The sequence below is a fragment of the Pantherophis guttatus genome, chromosome 2 (assembly GCF_059756535.1).
Source record: "Pantherophis guttatus breed Tessera chromosome 2, ASM5975653v1, whole genome shotgun sequence".
In the NCBI taxonomy this organism is placed as follows: Eukaryota; Metazoa; Chordata; class Lepidosauria; order Squamata; family Colubridae; genus Pantherophis; species Pantherophis guttatus.
This window is the reverse complement of record NC_142064.1, coordinates 3100644-3120382: the sequence shown is the minus strand read 5'-3', so window position 1 is coordinate 3120382 and position 19739 is coordinate 3100644. Positions and strand designations below refer to the sequence as shown.

Sequence of the window (19739 nt, the reverse complement as noted above, 5' to 3'; positions counted from 1 at the left end):
ATGTAAATGAAGCGGGCTCTGATAGATGACCACTGGATAACTTTCTATTCACTCTATTCTAAAAAGCAATGCATCCGGTTGGAAAAAGTACAAACTCAGCCAAAATCCTTTTGGTACCTCTAGGAGGCCTCTAAGTTGTCAGAAGAAAGGAACATTCTAATGACATACAGCTTAAAGGTTGGTTAGGTCAAGGGGATCCACATGAGTTAAAAGTTGTCTGTCATCAGAAGATGATTTGAGTCTATGCTTCAGTAATCTACAAAAAGAATTATAACTGTTGGCAAAGAATAAAATGAAACAGTAATTAGGAAGTGTCAATTAAAAATGACAAATGTATATGATCACATAAACTGCTGAGTTAACAGAATCCTTTGTCTAGAAGGGTATAAAACCATTGTACCTAATTTCTGTCTTTTGTTCAACGCTTCATGTACAGAGCTTTGAACCTATTGCGCAATATACAAATTGTCTCTGATTAACCCAAAAGTTGTGTTGGTTTTATTAAATCCACAACAGCATCAGCCACGATGCTACTCGCACATACGTGTCTTCAGGTTTATCATCTGGAGTGCATCATCTTAGAATATCTGTCAATCAGAATAGCGCCGGAAGGGACCTTGGAGGTCTTCTAGTCCAGCCCCCTTCTCAAGCAGGAGGCCCTATGCCATTTCAGACAGGTGGTTGACCAGTTTCTTCTTGAAAGCCTCCAGTGATGAAGCACCCACAACTTCTGGTGGCAAGCTGTTCCACTGGTTAATTGTTCTCACTGTTTGGAAATTTCTTCCTAGTTCTAGGCTGATTCTCACCTTGATTAGTTGACATCCGTTGCATCTTCTCCTGCCTTCTAGTTCTTTGGAGAATAGGTTGACCTCTTTGCAGTAACCCCTGAAATATTGGAACACTGCTATCATGTCATAGGATTCACGACCTTCGTACCTTTCGTCGCGCCCTAAAAACATTATTATTCCAACAAGCAGGGCTGGCCTAAATAATAATAATATTTTACTATTTTAATGGGTTGTTTTACTAGAGTTTTTTGGCCAATTTATTTAATTGTTTTAAATTGCTTTTAATTTTTATATTGTCATGGTTTTATTTTTGGCTGTACACCGCCCTGAGTCCTTCAGGAGAAGGGCGGTATAGAAATTCAATAAAATAAATAAAATAAAAATGTCGCCCAAAGTTGTTCTTTTTTAAAAACTAGACATACCCAATTCCTGCAACCATTTTTGTCTCCAGGCCTTTAATCATCTTAGTTGCTCTTCTTTGCACTTTTTCCAAAATCTCAACATCTTTTTTTGTAACTGCGGCCTTTTGGGCCACAGTTGTGAATCCACAGTATCTGCCTTCCCTATTGTCTTTTGCTTGTCAGATCGCAAAACGGGATCTCGTGACCCCAGGACACTGCGACGGTCATAAATATGACTCAATTGCCAAATGTCCGAATTTTGATCACATGACCGTGGAGATGCCACAATGGTCATAAAAACAGTCAGAAGTCTCTTTTTTCAGCGATGTTATAACTTCAAATGGTCACTAAATGAACTGTTTTAAGTCGACGAATACCCATATAGCTTATACGTAAGCTTTTAAAATATCAATTCTTTTGCAAATTGAAGCAAAACAAATACAGATTCTGTCTCTTTATTTTAGAATAGAATAATAGAGTTGGAAGGGACCTTGGAGGTCTTCTAGTCCAACCCCCTGCTTAGGCAGGAAACCCTGTATCGTTCCAGACAAATGGTAGCCCAATCTCATCTTAAAAACTTCCAGTGTTGGAGCATTTACAATTTTTTGAGGCAAGTTGTTCCACTGGTTGTTGCTTCTTGTCCTGCCCTCAGGGGTTTGGAGAACAGCTTGACTCCCTCTTCTTTGGGGCAACCCCTGAGATATTGGAAGACTGCTATCATGTCTCCCCTAGTCCTTCTTTTCATCAAACTAGACATACCCAGTTCCTGCAACCGTTCTTCGTATATTTTAGCCTCCAGTCCCCTAATCATCTTTGTCATTATTCTATTCTATTCTATTCTATTCTATTCTATTCTCTATTCTATTCTATTCTTTTCTATTCCTTTCATATTCTATTCTATTCTTATTCTATTCTTTTCTTTTCTATTCCTCATTCATATTCTATTCTATTATTCTGTTCTTTTCTATTCTATTCCTCATTCATATTCTATTCTATTCTTATTCTATTCTTTTCTATTCTATTCCTCATTCATATTCTATTCTATTCTTATTCTATTCCTTTCTATTCTATTCCTCATTCATATTCTATTCTATTCTTATTCTGTTCTTTTCTATTCTATTCCTCATTCATATTCTATTCTTTTCTATTCTATTCCTCATTCATATTCTATTCTATTCTCTATTCTTTTCTATTCTATTCCTCATTGATATTCTATTCTATTCTATTCTTATTCTGTTCTTTTCTATTCTATTCCTCATTGATATTCTATTCTATTCTATTCTCTATTCTATTCTTTTCTATTCTATTCCTCATTCATATTCTATTCTATTCTTATTCTATTCTTTTCTATTCTATTCTATTCCTCATTCATATTCTATTCTATTCTCTATTCTATTCTTTTCTATTCCTCATTCATATTCTATTCTCTATTCTATTCTTTTCTATTCTATTCCTCATTGATATTCTATTCTATTCTATTCTTATTTTGTTCTTTTCTATTATATTCCTCATTCATATTCTATTCTATTCTATTCTTATTCTATTCTATTCTTATTCTATTCTACTCTACTCTTTCTCCAGCACAAAATGTCTATAGAAACACCTATATTTCTTCTACAAAGCACCAGATGGCAGGACAAGAAACAATGGATGGAAACTAACCAGCTGTTCTCATTCTAATTTTAATTCCTATTCCTATTATTCCTATTCCTGTTATATTATTTTTGCACTTTTCTGACATCCTGGAAAAAGAAAGGCCTTTCCCATCATTCCGCAGTTGCAAAGAGAGCTGCATCCTGTTACAGAAAATACAATTGCAACAGCCTTTTAGACTTCAAAAAAAAAATGAAAAATATTGATGAAAGCGATCACCGCACCACAAGCAAACCCCGAGCAGATTTATAAAAAAGCTTGAAATCAGGCTGGACCATGGGGGGAAAACTCGAGTCACGTTAAACCACGTTTCACGGTTAAGGAGGAACCAAACCTGGCTTCATTTTTTTATAAGCCATTCTTCTAAAGTCACGTGACGGAGACGGTACCAGGGGAGCGAGTCCCGCCCACAGCAGCTCTGGCCAATAGGAAAAAAAAAAAGGGCGGCCCTCCCTCTTTGCGCAGACGCGCGTCTTTCCCGCCCTCTCTGCGTTGTGGCGCATGCGCGGACCTTCTTTCGCGCTGAGGAAAGCTGGAGGGCGCCATTTTGGTTGCCGCGCGGCGGCGTCGGTGGCGATCGGTGAGTGGGGGAAGCTGCGGGCTGGGGATGATGGGAGTGGGTGTCCGAGGCCTAGGGTAACCGGTGGTGGGGCAAAGAGAGTCCGGGCCCGCGTTCACACGTTTCTGGGCCAGCCCGGGTGGGTCCCTCAGCGGCTCTGAGGGGAATCCGTGGTTCGGCGCGCCGCCGTGAGGCGCGTTTTTATTCATCTATTAATTTTTATCACGCCCTTTATGAGATTTTTATCCTGCCTTTTATATATTTGGGGTAACTCGAGGTAGAAAATTCGCCTAATCTTAATTTCCCCGCAACAACAACCCTGCGAGGTGGGCCGGCCTGGCCTGAGAGAAATCCCCCCCCCCCAAAAAAGTGGCTCCCCGATGAAGACCATTTATATAATATAGTGCAAAAATTGGGGATACGATTCAAACAAACCAAAACATCTGCAATATGACAATCAGGGACTAAATAATTCTTGAGTTATTTCACCACAATAATTGGCTCATAGGAGTGAATTGTTTCACTGCGATCCAGATCATGCACAGAGGGGCAGTCCAAGTCATATTATTTCACTGTAGCAATATGAGTGAATTGTTTCACTATCATCTAAATAACATGCACAAAAGGTAACTAATTAATATTATTTCACAGGCATAATGCACCAGTATTGATAATCCTCATTTTACGACCACAGTTGAGCCTAACATTTCTGTTGCCAGCTCCCAATAGTGCTTTTTTCCCAAGAGGCAACTGGATTTTCTGGCTTTTTTGTTTTTTTCCTTTGAAGACAAAGCGAGATGGCTGTTAAGTGGGTTTTGCCCCACTTTTACGACCTTTCTTGCCACGGTTGTTAAGTGAATCACTGCCATTGTTAAGCTAATCATGTGGTTGTTAAGGGAATCCGGCTTCCCCATTGACTTAGCTTGTCAGAAGGTCGCAAAAGGGAAATCACGTGACCCCAGGACACTGCAACCGTCATAAGTACATGCCAGTTGCCAAGCATCTGAATTTTGGTCATGTGACCGCGGGGATGCTGCAATGGTTGTAAAAGTGTGAAAATGGTCATAAGTCATTTTTTCCAGTGTTATAATTGTGAATTGTCACTAAATGAATGGTTGTAAGTCAAGGACGATTTGTATTTCCAATAAAACTGGAAGACTTTCTAACTAATAATAATAATAATAACAACAACAAAGTTATTGTCATTGTAACAGTATACCCATACAACGAAATTCACTTAACATCCAAAGACCAGGTCCAACACACATAACAATCCCCAAACACACTCCCACCCACCACAGATTCCCCACCCCTAAACCACCCAGACATTCACACAACAGACCAACAAAGCTGCCCCCACAGAAGATCTCACAGAGACACAAAGGCAAACGCAAAAGTGACACTTGTGGCATCCACTAAGGCTCTTTTGGCCCCTCCCCATCACATGACAACCATGGGGGGGTCCATTTGGGTGGTATATAAATACACACCAGTTGCCAAGAGTCTGAATTTTGAACACGTGACCATGGGTGAGGCTGCATTGTGAAAAATGGTCATCCCCCCCCCATCCTCTCTTTCAAAGGAAATGAGAGGCAGCAGGAGTGGGGGCTGCATGACTAATTGATCACTGATTTTAATCAGCATCAACTGATTAAAATTGATGGCTTAAATGAAGGAACATTTTCTTCTTTATTTGCATAGTGCTGATTGTTGAACATGAGATATTCATGAGGAATGCTTAACGGTAAACCAGCACACAGTTCTTTGCTCTGAGGCTAAATAAAACTTATTTATTCTTATTGCAATTATATTCTGCCCCATCTCACTCTGCAAAGTGACTTTGGGTGGCTTAAAATTAAAATTCACTTGTTGCCCATAAGCAACATTATATAGAATAACAGAGTTGGAAGGGATCTTAGGAGGTAGTCTAGTCCAACCCCCTGATCGAGCAGGAGACCCTATACCATTTTTCAACAAAGGACTGTCCAGTCTCTCCTTGAAAGCCTCCCATGATGGGGCACCCACAACTTCTGAAAGCAAGTTGTGCATTTAATAGCATATGGGTGACTGAAGCCTTCCCTGGCTTATGCATTGTGAATGAGGGCAGGGATAAGGATGCTTAATGGGATGAAGGCACCTTAGATTGAGTTAAAACATTGGTCTGGCTTGACTTTGCTAAACTGTATTTTCTGTAATTATTTTTTCAGTGCATGGTTATCTCCTTCCCTTTTTTCTTTTATTTATTGAGCTTGTATGCCACCCATCTAGCCTACAGCTGATTCTAAGCAGCTTACAATGAAAAAAAACACAAGATAAAACATTTAAGCATAAAAACCATAAATACTAGCACTAGAATGAAGTTAAAAGTGCAAGATTGGAAGGAAGGGAAGAAAAGGCATATGGGGAGAAAGTGGGATCTTAGAACATTAACCACCCACAGAGTGGGATGTCCCCATCCCCAGGCTAGTTGGCAGAGCCAGATCTTCAGGCCCTTTCAGGAATGTTCAAATCTCAGGTGGCAGGGGTGGGGTGGAGAATGATGTTTCAGAGGGCAGAAGCCAACACAGAAAAGGCTCTTCTAGACCCCACCAGCTGGAATACCTTGAGCGACAGTGTCTGCAGCATACTCCTTCTGCTGGCACAATGGACCCATGCCTGAAGGTTTTTTTTTATCACCCTTGAAGATGGAACAAGGGACCAAATAAACCTTGATCTGTTCAGCAGGGTAAATTCCCAGATTTCTAGGACTTTCATCTGTAATTCTACAGCATGATTAGACCCTGAAATGCTGTTTCTGTCCTTGTTCCTTACAGCACTGCAAACCATGGAGAATTACCAGAAGTCCAAGGTAGTGGAGAAGCCTTCTCCTCTCCCTTTCACCAACTTGCCCTCAGACATCATTGAAATGAAAGTGAAGGATGGAAGCAAGATCCGGAATCTGATGGGCTATGCCATTGGCAAGATGGAGCAAGAGACGACGAGACAGATGCTCTTCAGCGGGGTTGGCAAAGCCATCAACAAGACCATCACCTGCGTGGAGATCATGAAGCGGAGGCTGAAGGATCTCCATCAGATTACAAAAGTGTTCTTTCAGCAAATAGAGGAGATCTGGGAACCGATTGTGCCAGAGGCTGGCCTGGATCCCTTGACTGTGAAGCGAAATATCCCTGCCATTTGTGTTTTGTTGAGCAAAGAACCCCTAGATCATCAGGAGCCAGGCTATCAGGCTCCCGGATCTTTCGATGCCTTCTGGTTGGAAACGCTGAACTCAGAGTCCCAAAGTCAACCGAAAAGGAAGAAAGGTGGTGGAAGAGGGGCTGGCCATGCAGGAAAGTATCCTTCCTCTGTCTTTTGAGAAGAATCCAAAAGATAAGCCTCAGTCAAGCTGAGTGAATTACTTACCTACTGAGCCAAAGAAAGCTGGTCGCTTTTCGTATTGAGAGAGGAAAATTGGAAATCTTGGTGGAGAGGCTGATTTAAAGGAAGTGGAAGAGACTGAGGTTTCAGAACTGCCTGGATCAGGTTGATCATCAGCATCTGGCAGCGTGGTTCTTTTCTTGTCAGAAGGAAAGAAATGCTGTGGTGGATTGTTTTGAGTTCTGGAAGCAATAATGATTAAAAAGAGAGCCTTCCTGGGTTGAGGGAGATGTGGATAATCTGCCTGTTTAACAAGAAGGTAGCTATGATGTTTGCCTATTTTCCTCAGTGGATGATGACTGTTGGATGTTACACGAATCTTAGGATCTACTTCTGTGAAAGGGCAGGAATCCTCTGCTTCCAAAATTTGATGGTGACAGGAGAAGGGTGCCCTGTTTTTCATATAATTCTCTGGTTTTAATATGGGGCTCTCCAAACTTGGCAACTTTAAGATTTGTGGACTTCAACTCCCAGAATTCTCCAGCTAGCGCATGCGAGTTGAAGTTTACAAGTGGCCAAATTTGGAGTCCCTCTGCTGTAACAAGAGATCATCGTATTTGATCCAGCATAAAGATGAGATTTTGATTGATTGTCTCATTTTGATTGCCTGAGATGCAGAAGGTGCAGCTTAGTATGTCTAAAGACGATTGGAAAAATGCTGAGATTATTTGATTGTTAAAGAAACAGATTGTACAACAATACTATTTTAGTATAATTTATTTATAGTTAATTTTTTTCACTATTTGAAAAGGCTGCTTTGGTTTATGAAAGGGTTGTTGCTAGCTCAGACAATTGATATTTATCTCCAGTAATTCTGTTTCCCTCCATAAGTGTTGCCTGAGTGTTGCCTGAGGAAGTGAAAGATGTTATGAAGAGCATTTTCCCTTTTTAGCTGATGGTTCTTCATTTACCTCTGACAGCATTGATGCTCCAGAGATCCGACATGGGGCAGGAATTTTATCTGTGACTGTTGACAATACTGATGGATTATTTGCATTCAATCAAACCATTAAAAACCCCACATTCTTAGTACTTTGGGGGCTTGCGTCTCGTTATTAACATAAAAAACCCCAGGAGCCTAAAGCCTTAGCTGTGCAGCATTCTGTTCTCAGTACCCAACCACAATTTTCTGAATTGAAACAAGGAGATTTGGTCTTTCCTTGGCCACCACTCAAAAATAATTTGTGGGATGTATGTTCCAAGTTTAGCCTACAGCCCTGGAATATTCGGGTGGCCTTCCAGTCACTTTCCAAACCATTTGCTGCTTAACTTAGCTCAGTCACAGCAGTTAACAGATTGAGCTATGAAAGCTGAGGTTGTAACGTCATCTCTGCTCATGAAGTGATTTTTATCTCTCAGTTGTGAAATAAAATTTCACCACTGAAACAAATTTCAGATAAGAGGTGGGGATTTGAAAGAAAAAAGACAGTTTGCCTGGTTCCTGGGCACTTTGAGGGGCACAAAATGATGTTAAATCCAATAAGCAAGCTTAGGATGGTGGTGGAACCGCAGAATTGAGCTAGTTAAGCATGTTGTAAGATTCTGTCAATGTGAATGTTCTTGGGTGCTCTTCTGGTTGATCCTGCCCAAACAGTAAATGCTTCAGGTGTTAGAATCCAGAGTATAGGATAGGTAGTCTCTGCAAAAGAAAAACAATCTTGCTCTTCTTTTTCTAGATTTCCTTAATAATGATCTGTGGCCCATGATGTTGGATTTTCAAAAGTACCGTGCCAAGGATTTAGCAGTCGTAGGTTGACTAAGTGTAGCTAAAAGCTACTGAGGGAACAGAAAGAATTGAGAAATAAGAACTACAGGTATCCCTAGACTTATGACCATATTTGAGCCAAAAGTTCCTGTTGCTAAGCAAAACAGTTGATAAGTTTTGCCTCATTTTTTTAACCTTTCTTACCACAGTTGCAAAAGAATTTGGAAAACTTGTGACTGTGCGATGGTGCTCCCCCAGAGGGCACCCTTTAGCCTGGAACTTGATAACTCTGCCCGGGTGGCCTTGCCAAGGGACAACCCTGATTGATAGCTTTAATAAAGCCGCCTTTTAACTACCAAGCCCTGGGAAAACCAGAAGGAGCTAAGGAGAGTAGTTTGTTGCAGAGTCCAAAGTCTCTGAAGGAAACTGCTTGGCATGAATCCAGTCAGGAGTGCCACATCTCCTTATGCCAACCAGAACCCAGGGCAAGGGAATTGAGCAGGTGAAGCCACCCTGATCTAGGGCCAAAAGGCAGCGCTGGAAATGTATCTGTAGAAAGAATCTTGGTGTCTGAGTTCACACAAAGTTCACACAATTCATTGAATTAACCAACAATGTGCATACTGTACAAACACAGCCCCTGGATTGAGTGCTGAGTAGGATTTTAGAGACTCACTGTTTTATTTGTGGAAATGGAAAATGATAAAATACGAGCACAAGAGGAAGATTCTAGTGAGCCAATTTAGAGCCCTAGTAAGGGACTCTTATATGGCTTTTTTCCTGCCGAGAATGTTTTAGGAAAACGTAGATTAAACCCTCCATCAGCTCCTCCCAACCTGGTGCCTCATTTTAACTCAGTTAATTCTGTTGATCTGGCCATTTGGCCTTGCTGGGTGGGTGCTAGTGAGAAGATAAGGCTGTAACTTAAGAAATCGCAGCTCCATTGTCAGTCCCCTGATATATCAAGAGACTGGTCAGCCCTTTGTCTGAAATGGAGTAGGGTCTCCTGCTTGAGCAAGGGGTTGGCCTCACTATTCCTCCAAGGTCTCTTCCAACTCTGTTGCTATTTTGTTAAATTTGCTGTGCTTTATCCATCCATCACAATAACTATGTTCTTTTTTTTTTTTATTGAAAAAGTTTTTCAAATACAATTTTTCCCCCTTTCCCCCCCCTCCTCCCTAACCCCCCCTCCCCTCCCCCTGTGACTTCTTCATAATAAAACCCAAATTCATAACATTATACAATACTTTACCATCCCCTTACTCCATCCCCATATGCTGACCCTTTCTTTCTAATAAGATTATCATATCCCCCTTATACTATACATTTCAAAATGACATTCTACTATAACATTATATAATAACTCCTAATTTAGCATAATAATATTATATCTCCCAGTTTAGCGATTTCTGCTCATATTCTACCCTTTTCTTCCCCCCATACATATATCTGTTAAGTCAAATCTTTTATATATATTAATATAACATTTCAAAGCAACCTTCCGCTATAAAACTATATAATAAATCCTAATTTAACATTTATTCAATTCATAATCTACCCATTTCCTTCACCCCCATCGTTATATCTCTTAACTCAAATCTTTTACATATATTCATATCTAAACATAATATCCCTTTTCTTAAACTAAACAATCAATAAACTAACCTGTCTCCACCCACTTTCCTACAAGACTACCATACTTAATAATTCGTAATATCTTTATTCTTCTGCCCACACCACTAAAAAATATTCCCTTATATAAATAAAATCCTCTTAAACTATGTTCTTGTCTGGTCGTTGTCCATAATCATTGTTCTTAGTGCCCCAGTGACTCCCTGCATCTAACATTTCCTTTCCACTGAAATTATGAATGGCCTGGTGGATTCTCTGATGTCTTTTTTTAAATCCAGTTCATTGCTTGCTCTGTCGCTTGCTGAACTCTATGCTTTCTTGAATCTGTTATGTTTGGATTTACAGCAGTCAAATTGCAGAACTGGGAACAATTTATTTCTGCTTCTACAATCATAGTTTGAGACCTGGGCTTGAATGCAGGCTGAAAGCGCAGAAGAGAACAGAGCAAGGCAATTTACTGCAGCCACATGCACGGATAAAAAAGCATCCCACACTTGGGTGAACTCATGAAGAATTGTAATAAATCTCAAGAAGAGATTAGAAAATGATTAGCATTTGATACATTTCCACATAGCAAGCTCATAAAAAGGTTGTACAGACCAGGGCTTAGCCAGAGGGTGTTTCAACGGACATGTTGGCTCAGGGGGAAATCCCAGTGTGATTGTTAACGGGGCATTGTCTGACCACAGACCAGTCACAAGTGATGTACCACAAAGCTCAGTCCTAGGTCCTGTTTCTGTGCAGTGTGAGGGATATAACAAAAATATTGCTATGTAAGATTTATTTTTACTTTTTGCTGAGAACAAAAAGTGTGTAGTAGAGCTGATGTTTCTGGAGTATCAGAACATGGAAAAGAATTGCTGAAAAATGGTCAGAAATACTGAAACTGCAGTTCAGTGTTTCTAAATGTAGGATCGCTCACGAGTGGTGGGGGAGAATCCTTTGACAGGGTAAGTATTTGGAGCACAGTGTTAGAACCATTGAAGAAAAGGATTTAGGGGTGATCATAGCAGATGACTGCAAAATCAGCAGCATGGCCAGGCAGCAGTGAGGGCAGCCAAAAATCTGAGATGTAGCACTAAAAGAATCAGGCGGGGGGGGGGGGAGGTTCTCATCCCGCTGTCAGCGTTCCAAATTAGGCTTTCTTCTGACACCTGACACGCGCTCTATAGGGCTTTAGTCACACTCCATTTGGAATGCTGTGTCAGGTTCTGGAGAGCTCACTTAAAAAGAGATCCTGATAAAACTTGTGTGAGTCCAGAGATGGGCAACAAAAATGATGCAAGTCTTAGGGAAAAAACATACCAGGAGATTGGAGGAAATAACAGAGTTGGAAGGGACCTTGTAGGCCATCTAGTCCAACCCCCACCACCACCATCACTGCCCAAGCAGGAGACCCTACACCATTTCTGACAGATGGCAGTCCAGTCTTTTCTTGAAAGCCTCCAGTGATGAAGCTCCCACAACTTCCGTAGACAACTTCTCTTCCATGGGTTGATTGTCCTCACTGTCAGGAAATTTCTCCTTATTTCCAGGTTGCTTCCCTCCTTGATCAATTTCCATCCATTATTCCTTGTCTGGCCGTCGGGTGCTTTGGAAAATAGCTTGACTCCCTCCTCTTTGTGGCAACCCTGAGATATTGGAAGATGCTATCCTGTTTCCCCTGGTCCTTCTCTTCATTAGACTAGCCAGGCCCAGTTCCTGCAACCGTTCATCGTATCTTTTAGCCTTCAGTCTCCTAATCATCCCGGTTGCTCTTCTCTGCACTTTTTCTAGAGTCTCAACATCTTTTTTACATTGTGGTGACCAAAACTGGATGCAGGATTCTAGGTGTGGTCTTACTAGGGCTTCATGAATCTCTCCTGGAGGAGAGAAGAGAAAAGGGGGACATGACTGAAACCTGAAACCTCCAGCACACAGGCCATTGGCAGAGGTGCATAAGAATAAATCTCATTCATTGGGAATTTTCACACCTTGGGTCTGAATTCAGTCTCTCTAAAAAGTAAGGTCGTTACATCCAAGTTTATTATTACAGAAGACCTTTAGGACCTTTGGCAGAGACTTCCCTGAGACCTTTGAGAACTGAATGGCGGAATTTAATATAGCTTACAACCACAATTGAGCCCAAAATCTATGTTGCTAAGTGAGACATTTGTTAAGTGAGCTTTGCCCCATTTTAAACCTTTCATGCCACAGTTTTTAAGTGAATCATTTGCAGTTGTTACATTAGTCACACAGTTAAGTGAATCCAGCTTCCCCATTGACTTTGCTTGTCAGAAGGTCACAAAAGGGGATCACATGATTCCAGGACACTGCAACCATCATAACTATATGCCAGTTTTGCCAATTGAATTTTGATCATGTGACCATGGGGATGATGCAGCAGCCATAAATACAGAGCCTGGTGGCCCAGCAGACTAATAGCCTGTTATTAACATCCAGCTGCCTGCAATTACTGCAAATTCGAATCTCCCCAGGCTCAAGGTTGACTCAGCCTTCCATCCTTTCTAAGGTAGGTAAATTGAGGACCCAGTTTATGGGGGCAATAAGCTGACTTTGTATAAATATACAAAAGGATGAAGGCTATTGCTTAACGCATTGTAAGCCGCCCTGAGTCTCCGGAGAAGGGCGGCATATAAATCAAATTTAAAAAATAAAAATAAAAATGTGAAAAATGGTCATAAGGCTCTTTCTTCAGTGCCGTTGTAACTTTGAATGGTCACTGGTAGACAAACTGTTGTGAGTCGAGGACTACCTGTAGAGCACCTGAAACTCCACATTATGATGGCTCCTCATTTGGTTTGCAAAAGAGCATTAAAGCTTAGTCAACCTTGCTCAGGTCTTAAGTTCCACCTGGAGGGTTTTTCCTTTCCCCTCGTGCGTTGTGTTACGTTGTGTTGCTGGGACATGTCTGGTGAAACTGAGGATGGAAAATGTCAGGGCACAGCAGAGGGGACCCCTGTGTTTCTTGTCCACCTTCAAGGACCAACCCGCTTTCTGGCCCAACTAGCCACACGAACAGTGATTCACCTCCTGGCTAGATCTGTCTGAAAGCATCCACGTTTCCCCTGGGAAAGATTTCCAGACTGCGCATTGATTAACGATTATATTTGGAGACTTTAGAACCTGCCCTTTTCATTCCAAAGTGCGTCTCCAGGCAGTATTTGTAAAAATCAATGTAATTCCAACACAGAATAATAAAACTGAGCTGAATCAAAATGCCTCTCTAGCCAAACAGGTTTTCACTTAAAAGTATAAAAGAAGTTTCAACCAACGCTAGGCCGAGCGTACGCACGGTGCTCCTGAGGAAGGCGAGGGAGGTGTGTGTGTATAAAACTTTAATATCCTATTGAATTGGGGCCTCCAAAAGAGAGGAGGAATATCACAGAGCCTGATATTTTCACCCTGCTTGCGTCAGGAGGAACCAGACGGTTTTTAATTCAGAATAGGCACCTTAAGCATAACAAAGCTTTTAACGCACCTCTTTGCAATTTAATCTTCTTTTAAGAAATCGTGTACATACGCACTTGCACGCACACAGCACACAAAGGCTGCGGAAAAGCACATGTTGCTGCCGAATTTCAACAATGAGCTTGGAAAGGTCCTGAAGAGAGGAATTTGTGTGTGTGTGTGAGAGAGAGACTGCCATTGTTCTGGGTCCTTTTTTTTTTTTTTCCTTCCCTCCTGGCTGCTTTCACAAAAGCTTTAAGCAAAGCAACAGCGGAAGAAAAGCAGTGGGATCCCAGTAAACCCAGACGGCGCTCATTCTTTGAAGGATGCTCAGATATTTGTTCCGCAGGTATGATTTTGTTCTTCAGCTGTTGTTTTTAGATCTGCCTTTCAGAATAAAAACCCTTCTCGGGCAGCTGGCATCAAGATGCAACTTTTAAAAAATTCTGAAGATCAGCTGAGGCAGCCCACTGGACCGCCTCACAGGGCAGAGAGTGATGAAAAGTGTTCTGCAAAGGGCCTGGGGAGAGGAACCCAACCGGCAATCTCCGGCTCCCCCTTTGCTCGCCTTTCCCTTCCGTACAATTGTTTAACCAAGTCAGTTAATTACAATGAAGAGAACCTCTGTAACTGAAGGTTGAGCTGTGGGGTCCTTGGTGCTCTCTGAGCTTGGCTGTTTTTTTGCAGACGTTTCGTGACCCAGCTAGGGAACATCATCAGTGCTAGAAGGGAAGGGGGTTGCAGAGAGGAGGAGGAGGAGAACTGTTGGATCCTTGGTGCTCTCTGAGCTTGGCGGTTTTCTTGCAGACACTTCAAGATCCAAGTAGGTAACCTCATCAGTGCTAGAAGGAAGGGAGTTGGGGTGTGGGGCCGCTTCTGCCAGACAACCGCAACAGGGCGAGTGCATCCTTCCTCATCCCACCACTGGGATGCCTTCCTCTCATGCTGCACCGTCCTCGCTCTTTGACCCAAACACACCTGAACACAGTATCCCTCAAAGGGATTTGCCAAAACGGCATTCGGTCGCGCTTCCAGCGACAGGGATGGAGACATGTCTAAAATGCAAGTGCAAAGTGAGCGTGTCACAGTTCTCTTCTCCCCCCGGAGCAAAATAGCAGCTGCGGATCTCCGTATTTAAGGGAGGAACACGACGTTTCGAGCAACTTCACCATCCGCCACGTGGCACTCATTAGTCACAGGACCCATGTGCAGGACACATAAATAGCTCAGACGCATCCCTGGCTGCGATGCTCCCAAATGATTCACCAATCAGAGTCTCGGGTTCCCAAAAGGATTCCTCGGAGGCCGTTTCTGGTCCAGGAAATAAAAGCCGAGCATCCCTAATTTATTTCAGCCTGCTATACAACCAGCCCAGTCAATTAATTGCACCCGTTTTATTCCATAATTGAGTAAATCTGTTTTCCTTTGCCTGCCCACCGCGCAGAAAACGGCAAGACGGCGTGCTCGGATGATGCCCGTGTGGGTTGCAGAGATAGTCCTGAGAAGACAATAAGTGATAGATGGCCTTTTGCTTTTGGCTCCCAGCAGCCATGTTCCTCCCGAGAGGTTCTTGGACCTCGGCAGTCTTTGATAAATGGCTTAAACGCAAAACGCTCTTCCTAAAATTGCAGGCTAATTAAAACGGGAACATCATCTCAGCCAAGCTGAACCTTCTGGAATCCGCTTAACGGTTTAATCCACAGCTGGGTGCAGTTTGATGGCAGTCAGTCTCGATTCTCTTTTTGGAGTATTTTTTTTTTCGGGTGGGTGGGGGAAAAGGCAGTGTTGTTCCCACGAAACTCACATTGATGTGGGTTTTTGTTTTTTGTTTTTTGTCCAATTTGGGTGGACAATCCCAAACTTTGGATGCAGAGTCAGATCTGCCAGCTGAGATCCATTTTGCAAACAGGAACCCCCAAAACCACAGAAATAGATAAAAGTTTAGCAATATTTTATCTGTTTCATAACACTCTTCCTGAAGCTCTTTTTTAACCTCTTAACAATTCCCATCGGCTGCAACTTGAGTCCATCCTTCTTGTTGGCTGTCTTCTCTTTCGTTCTCTTTTTTTCCAGTGTCAAAACACTTTCCCCCAAAAATGTGTCTGAAGTGCAGGTAGTCCTCGACCTACGACCACAATTGAGCCCCCCGTTTTTGTTCCTAAGCAAGACAGCTGTTGTTTCACCCCATTTCACGAGTTTAACAGTCGTTAAGCAGTGGCTAAGTTAGGAAGATGGTCGTTAAGTGAGTCCAGCTTCCCCACTGACTTTGTCAGAAAAGGGGATCACATGACCCCGGGACACTGCAACCGTCATAAATATGAATCAGTTGCCAAAGCATCTGAATTTTGACCTTGTGACACCACGAGGGACGCGGCAACAGTCGTAAGTGTGAAAAACAGTCCCAAGTGACTTTTTCCAGTGCCATTGTAACTTCAAACAGTCACTAAACGTTTCAACTTGGGTCATTTTTGCTTCAAGGGAGAATTTTGATAAGATTTGTTTGATAATCCATAGATTTGTTTTCTTGGCTGCTCAAAGAGATTTCTTTTTCCCCAGATTCAAAGTTCAAAGACATCAATATACTCTTTCTTATTTCTTATTCTTTTTTTTCCCCTCGAAAACATTTCGCTTCTATCATCCAAGAAGCTTCTTCAGTTCAGTTCTCTTCTTGGATGAGAAGCAAGACCTTTTCAAGGGGGAAAAAAAACCCCCCAAGAAAATCCAGTTGTCCCAAAGGTGCTTTTTTCCCGCAAGAGTCAACTGGACTTCCTTGTTTTTTCTTTGAAGATGTTTCACTTCTCATCCGAGAAGCTTCTTCAGCTCTGACTGAACGGTGGGGAAGGGAAGGATTTAATACTCCTTGCAGACAGCTGGTCCTTTGCATCCTTTTAGCAAGTCGTTGAGGCCACTTGGAGGTTTCTCTGTAGTCCTCAGGGTCACCTGAGTGGGGCAAACAGGTGTGGAACTGCTGAAAGGACGGAATTGTAGACAGGAGACAGATAATGCCGCATCCCTCCCCCTCTGTCGAGGGAGGGCTCTTCAATTTGGACATAGATGACAGCTGAGAAAGTCCTGTTGTTTTGGGGAAAAGCATCTTTGGGACAACCATGACCTGGATGACAGAGAAACTCCATGGACCTTCTTCCCATCCTGCTTCTTCAGAGTCCCAACTTGGGCTTCCGGAGAGGGTCTCGGGGAACATCATGGCTTTTGAAGCCCCTTGGTTGACCTATATACCAATGGGACTGGCCGGCCGCATTCACGGAGGGAGCATATTCGGGGTCCCATCAGTAGAGGAATGGCTGCTGGTGGGGTCTAGGAGAAGAGCCTTTTCTGCCACAGCCCCCCAGCCTTTGGAAGATCTCTCCCTCCCCCCACCCCATGGTGGAATCCACAGCCCCCCATCTGGCCCTCAGGAAAAACCTGAAAACGTGGCTACATTGCAAGACTCCGTGCTTTGCTTGCTTTGCCACTGAGAATTTGGGCACATCGGTCTATTTAGAGGAAGAGGAATAGAAATATGGAATAGAATAGAAATATGAGTAGAGTAGAAAAGAAATATAGAATGAAGTAAATAGAAATATGGAATTGAATAGAGTAGAATAATAATAGAATAGACAAATAATAGAATATTATTTTTTATATTATTATTTTTTTATTTATATGCCGCCCTTCTCCGGAGACTCAGGGCGGCTTACAAGGCGTTAAGCAATAGCCTTCATCCTTTTGTATATTTATACAAAGTCAGCTTATTGCCCCCATAAACCGGGTCCTCATTTTACCCACCTTAGAAAGGATGGAAGGCTGAGTCAACCTTGAGCCTGGTGAGAATTGAACTCGCAGTAATTGCAGGTAGCTGGAAGCTAAATACTACCTTTAACAGTAGCATTAGTCTGCTGCGCCACTCTGAGAATAGAATAGACAAAGAATAGAATAGAAAATAATAATAGAATAGAAAAAGAATAGAAAAAGAGTAGAATAGACAAAATAGAATAAAAAAATAATAATAGAATAAAAAAGAATAGAATAGAAAAATAAAAAAGAATAGAATAGAAAAAGAACAGAATAAAATAAAAAAAGAATAGAATAGAATAGAATAGAATAGAATAGAATAGAATAGAATAGAATAGAATAGAGTCCTTGGAGGTCTTCTAGTCCAACCCCTGCTCAGGCAGGAAGCCCTACACCACGTCAAACAAATTAAGACTTGTGTTTTATTCGTTCAGGTTATCCAAGTTTCCTGTTAATCTTCCAGATCTGCCTTTTGGGGAGGGGGGGAGGATGCGATTCACAGCTCTGGGGATGGTTGAGCTCCTCAAGGGGGGAGCCAAGCCGATGCTTGAGCCATCCTGCGCATGCGGGGAAATGTAGGCCAGTGTCACATCGAATTACTGACCGGGGAATCGCTGGCATTTCATTCCATGGTTTTTCCCCTTGTCAAGAGATTGTCTTCCTTGGCCACTCAAAGCTTTTCCTGCAGCCTGGAAAACCCTCAATTTCACACTTCTGTCCATTGAATCCCTCATTGTGGCTTCCTGACTCCCTCCCTGTAGACAGACAGACAGACAGACAGACAGACAGAGACCCCTCGTGTCCCTCCTGGCTGCTTCTCCGCCAACACAAACACCCTCCCAAAAGACTGAGTCGCACCTCAGCCGTGCAACATCTCTGATTTTCAGAGTCTGGCCATAAAGAAGGGTGGGAGTCGGAGGTAGCCTCGCTCTCCTCCCTGGGCCTGGGGTCCGGGACCCTCCTCTGCTCTGAAGGTGGTGTGGGGAGGAGAGCAGTGACAGCCACTGCGGGGAGAAAATGGGGAGAGGGGGAGGGAGGGAGGGAGGATGAAGGGAAGGAGGGGGAGGGAAGGAAAAAGGGAGGGAAGGAAGGAAAGGGAGGACAGAAGGTAGGAAGGTGGATGGGAGGGAGAGAGGAAGAAGAAAGGGTGGGATGGATGGAAGAAAGGGAAGGATGGATGGATGGCTAGAAGGAAGGAAAAAAAGGAAAGGGATGGATGGAAAGGAAGGAAGGAAGGAAAGGGATAGAAGGAAGAAAAGGAAAGGTGGGATGGATGGATGGAAGGGAGGGAGGAAAGAAAAGGAAAGGTGGGGATGGATGGATGGAAGGAAGGAAGGGTGGGTGGGTAGGATGGAAGGAAGGAAAGGATGGATGGAAGGAAGGAAGGAAAGGGATGGAAGAAAGGATGGGTGGGTGGGTGAAAGGAAGGAAAGAAGGAAAGGATGGATGGAAGGAAGGAAGGAAAGGATGGATGGGTGGGTGGGTGGAATGAATGAAGGAAAGGGGATGGATGGATGGAAGGAAGGAAGAAAGGATGGACGGCTGGAAGGAAGGAAGGGGAAGGAAGGAAGGGACTTCTGTCCTCCTCCTCTGGTGCCTGACCGCAGCCCTGGCCCTCAACTGGGTCCAATGTTCCTGGCTACATTTCAGCCGCTCCCTCTGGAGACCCAGGGTCAGCCATCCACTTCCCGCTGGAGCCCACAGGGAGCGCCTGGCGTGGCCCCCCAAAAAACCCTGGCCTCCCACCCCAGACGTCTTCTTCACCCAGCACGCTCAGCTGCATGCCCACCCTTGCCAAGGCTCTAGGGGCTTTGTTGCATGCCTCCAGAGAGGAGACCCATGCTCCCCGGCTGGCAAATGAGTCAAGAGGCCAAGAGGCCCCATCCCTCCTCCTCCTCCTCCTCCTCCTCCCCACAATCCCCCTCCCTCCTGGCACAGATGAAGTTCCTTAGTTGGGTCATGAAACGTCTCCCAGAAAACCACCAAGCATCAAGAGAGCCTCAAGGACCCCACAATCCTCCTCCTCCCCCCTCTCCCATCCTCCTCCTCCTCCTCTCTGCAGACCCCCCTCCCTTCTAACACTGATGATAGAACCTAGTTGGGTCACGAAACGTCTGCCAGAAAACCACCAAGCTCAGAGATCCCCAAGGACCCCAAAGGCCCTCCTCCTCCTCCTCCTCCCTCTTCCTCCGGGCCCCTCCAGCACTCTGCACATGCTCAAGAGCACCCTGCCCTGCAAAGCCGGGGGACCCGCACAGGGAAGCGGCTGCCGCTGCGTCTCTGGCCGGGCACTGGCATCCCCTGCGCTGGGCGGCTTCGCGGGCGCGTTCACACGACCAGCG

The 19739-nt window shown here is 43.5% G+C and overlaps 1 protein-coding gene across 1 annotated transcript; it reads left to right on the top strand.

The window, feature by feature from the left end:
- The first annotated feature begins 3325 nt into the window (after nucleotides 1–3325).
- On the top strand, nucleotides 3326–7850 carry RPP25L (ribonuclease P/MRP subunit p25 like). The gene is made up of 2 exons (XM_034406400.2): nucleotides 3326–3422; nucleotides 6215–7850. Exons 1-2 carry the CDS (start codon nucleotides 3344–3346, stop codon nucleotides 6754–6756), a joined length of 621 nt encoding a protein of 206 aa, XP_034262291.2. The 5' UTR covers nucleotides 3326–3343; the 3' UTR covers nucleotides 6757–7850.
- The last annotated feature ends 11889 nt before the right edge of the window (nucleotides 7851–19739 follow it).

Coding starts and splice junctions, on each gene's coding strand:
- RPP25L (XM_034406400.2), top strand. CDS start 3,344: ATGCGCGGACCTTCTTTCGCGCTGAGGAAAGCTGGAGGGCGCCATTTT. Junction 3,423..6,214: donor GGCGGCGTCGGTGGCGATCG/GTGAGTGGGGGA, acceptor TGTTCCTTACAG/CACTGCAAACCATGGAGAAT.